This window comes from Mandrillus leucophaeus, unplaced genomic scaffold, assembly GCF_000951045.1.
Source record: "Mandrillus leucophaeus isolate KB7577 unplaced genomic scaffold, Mleu.le_1.0 Scaffold1, whole genome shotgun sequence".
In the NCBI taxonomy this organism is placed as follows: Eukaryota; Metazoa; Chordata; class Mammalia; order Primates; family Cercopithecidae; genus Mandrillus; species Mandrillus leucophaeus.
The window spans coordinates 15,785,471-15,788,031 of record NW_012098097.1 but is presented as its reverse complement, the minus strand read 5'-3'; the positions used below and the strand labels follow the sequence as shown (position 1 = coordinate 15,788,031).

At 58.8% G+C, this 2,561-nt stretch overlaps 1 protein-coding gene across 1 annotated transcript; it reads left to right on the top strand.

The window, feature by feature from the left end:
• The first annotated feature begins 1,179 nt into the window (after positions 1–1,179).
• PPP1R27 (protein phosphatase 1, regulatory subunit 27) lies at positions 1,180–2,561 on the top strand. The gene is made up of 3 exons (XM_011995531.1): positions 1,180–1,460; positions 1,570–1,720; positions 2,387–2,561. The coding sequence occupies exons 1-3, from the start codon at positions 1,271–1,273 to the stop codon at positions 2,508–2,510; spliced, it is 465 nt and encodes a 154-aa protein (XP_011850921.1). The 5' UTR covers positions 1,180–1,270; the 3' UTR covers positions 2,511–2,561.

Sequence of the window (2,561 nt, the reverse complement as noted above, 5' to 3'; positions counted from 1 at the left end):
GTCTCTACTAAAAATACGAAAAAATTAGCTGGGCGTGATGGCGTGCGCCTGTAGTCCCAGCTACTTGGGAGGCTGAGACAGGAGAATGGTGTGAACCCAGGAGGCGGAGCTTGCAGTGAGCCGGAGCTTGCAGTGAGCCGAGATTGCGCCACTGCACTCCAGCCTGGGTGACAAAGCGAGACGCCATCTTAAAAAAAAAAAATTAAATAAATAAATCCCTTGGCTGTGCTTCTAAAAGTAAGATCACAGAGGCAGGGCAGAGAGAGCACACCACCCAGGGTGTGATGGTCCCTGAATGTGGAGAGCTAACTGGACACCACCTTAAGTGTGAGTACGTGTGTCAAACCTGGAATGCAGAGACACCGTGCAGGGTGAACCCATGAGTGTGTAGGGAACACCCTGCCCCTGCAGGGATGTGAGGCAGGGGAGCCAGGCATGTGGAGGAAGGGTCGCAGGACTGACTGAGCAGGGGCCTGAGGCACTGAGATCCCAGCCAAGGATGCCTGGGGGGTTTCTGAGCAGGAGGCAGCACCATCAGAGTAGTTTTTGTCGCCGTGTTAGCCAGGATGGTCTCGATCTCCAGACCTTGTGATCCACCCGCCTTGGGCATCAGAGTAGTTTTGGGAAAACTTGAGAGTGAGGCAGGCCACGCTAGAAGGTGAAAACTGACAGGTAGGGAGATGGAGGGGCTCAGGCCTGTTTCCCCATGGCACAGTGGACCTGTGCTTCTGGAGATGTAGACGGGGTGGCCGCTGGGGCTCAGACCTGTTTCCCCATGGCACGGTGGACTTGTGCTTCTGCAGATGTGGAGGGGGTGGCCGCCCCTCACCCTCCAGGAGGTAGAGAGCAAGCCCTTCCAATGACCTTGGTACCTACTGTGCCCTTGACCTCGCATTCCTAGCTATCTCATGGGCTCTGCACCAGTGCCTCCTCCCACCCTCAGTAAGGCACCTTCTAGGTCCAGCTGTGCGGCAGGGAGCGACAGGCAGGAATGATCTGACCCCTTTGGCCGGGCACGGTGACAGGTGGGCTGAAAGATGAGTCACTAAACATGATCTGGGGCGCGGGGCGGAGGTGCAGCTCAGTTTCAGCCCCTCGCGCCGGGGAGGATGACCGTGCAGCTTTATATAGCCCCTGAGCCCTATATAAGCAAGTCAGAGGCCGGGGCTCGTCCGACAGGAGCCCTCAAGCTGACCTGGTCGGGACCGGACACATTATTAACCTCAGCGCAGTAGGGTCCCCAGGGGCAGCCTGCCCCACAGCGCCCAAGATGCCTAGCAGAACTGCCCGCTATGCCCGCTACAGCCCACGGCAGCGGCGGCGACGGATGCTGGCTGATCGCAGCGTGCGTTTCCCTAATGATGTTCTGTTCCTGGACCACATCCGTCAGGGTGATCTGGAGCAGGTGCGGCGTTTCATCCGGGCTCAGAAAGTCTCCCTGGCCACGATACATCCCTCAGGTGAGCAAGCCCTAGAAGAGCTGGCCAGGGGCTGTGGGGTGGGGTGGAAGCCAGCAAGGAGGACCCGACCTGAGGCTCAGTCTTGACCCCTCCCTTCCTCCCTGCCCAGGCCTGGCCGCCTTGCATGAAGCCGTGCTGTCTGGAAACCTGGAATGCGTGAAGCTGCTGGTCAAATACGGAGCAGATATTCACCAGCGAGATGAGGCGGGCTGGACACCCCTGCACATTGCCTGCAGCGATGGGTACCCCGACATAGCCAGGTGAGGGGGCCTGGGTCTACACAGGGTTGAACTCGACCCCTCCAGGCCTCAGTAGGCCCCCAGGATGTGGGCCCCAAAATGTGGTCCTGGTGGTGTAGGCAAGAACCATACAGGCTGAGCACGGTGCCTCAGACGTGTAATCCCAGCCCTTTGGGAGGCTGAGGTGGGCGGATTACCTGAGGTCAGGAGTTCGTGACCAGCCTGGCCAACATGGAGAAACCTCTTCACTACTAAAAATACAAAACTAGCCGGGCATGGTGGCACATGCCTGTAATCCCAGATACTCAAGGCTGAGGCAGGAGAATTGCTTGAACCTGGGAGGCAGAGGTTGCCCTGAGTGGAGATCATGCCACTGCACTCCAGCCTGGGTGATAAGAGCGAAACTCTGTCTCTAAAAACAGCGGCAACAACAACAAAAAAAGAACCCTACAAACCCTAAAAGCTTCTGGAATCCTGTTTCTGCCCTTGTCCTCAACAGAGCCAACTTGAAAAGCTGGCCACAGCTTCCAAAGGGTCAGGTTTCTTCCTCCTCACCCTACCCGGACCTTGAGACCCGAAGGTGGGGGACACACAGGTGACCCCAGGACTCTGGCCCTCTGACCTGGGTGGGGGCGAGCACTCTCCCGGTTCCTCCCCGCTTCAGCCAGGGCAACCTTTGCACCCCAGGTACCTTATCTCCCTGGGAGCGGACAGGGACGCAGCCAACGACGATGGCGACCTGCCCTCCGACCTCATCGACCCGGACTTCAAGGAGCTGGTGGAGCTCTTCAAAGGGGCCACGATGGACTGAGCCAGCTCTGCCCGCCCGCCCCCGCGCCCAGGGCCGCCTCCCTGGGGAAGC

Coding starts and splice junctions, on each gene's coding strand:
- PPP1R27 (XM_011995531.1), top strand. CDS start 1,271: ATGCCTAGCAGAACTGCCCGCTATGCCCGCTACAGCCCACGGCAGCGG. Junction 1,461..1,569: donor GGCCACGATACATCCCTCAG/GTGAGCAAGCCC, acceptor CTCCCTGCCCAG/GCCTGGCCGCCTTGCATGAA. Junction 1,721..2,386: donor GGGTACCCCGACATAGCCAG/GTGAGGGGGCCT, acceptor TTTGCACCCCAG/GTACCTTATCTCCCTGGGAG.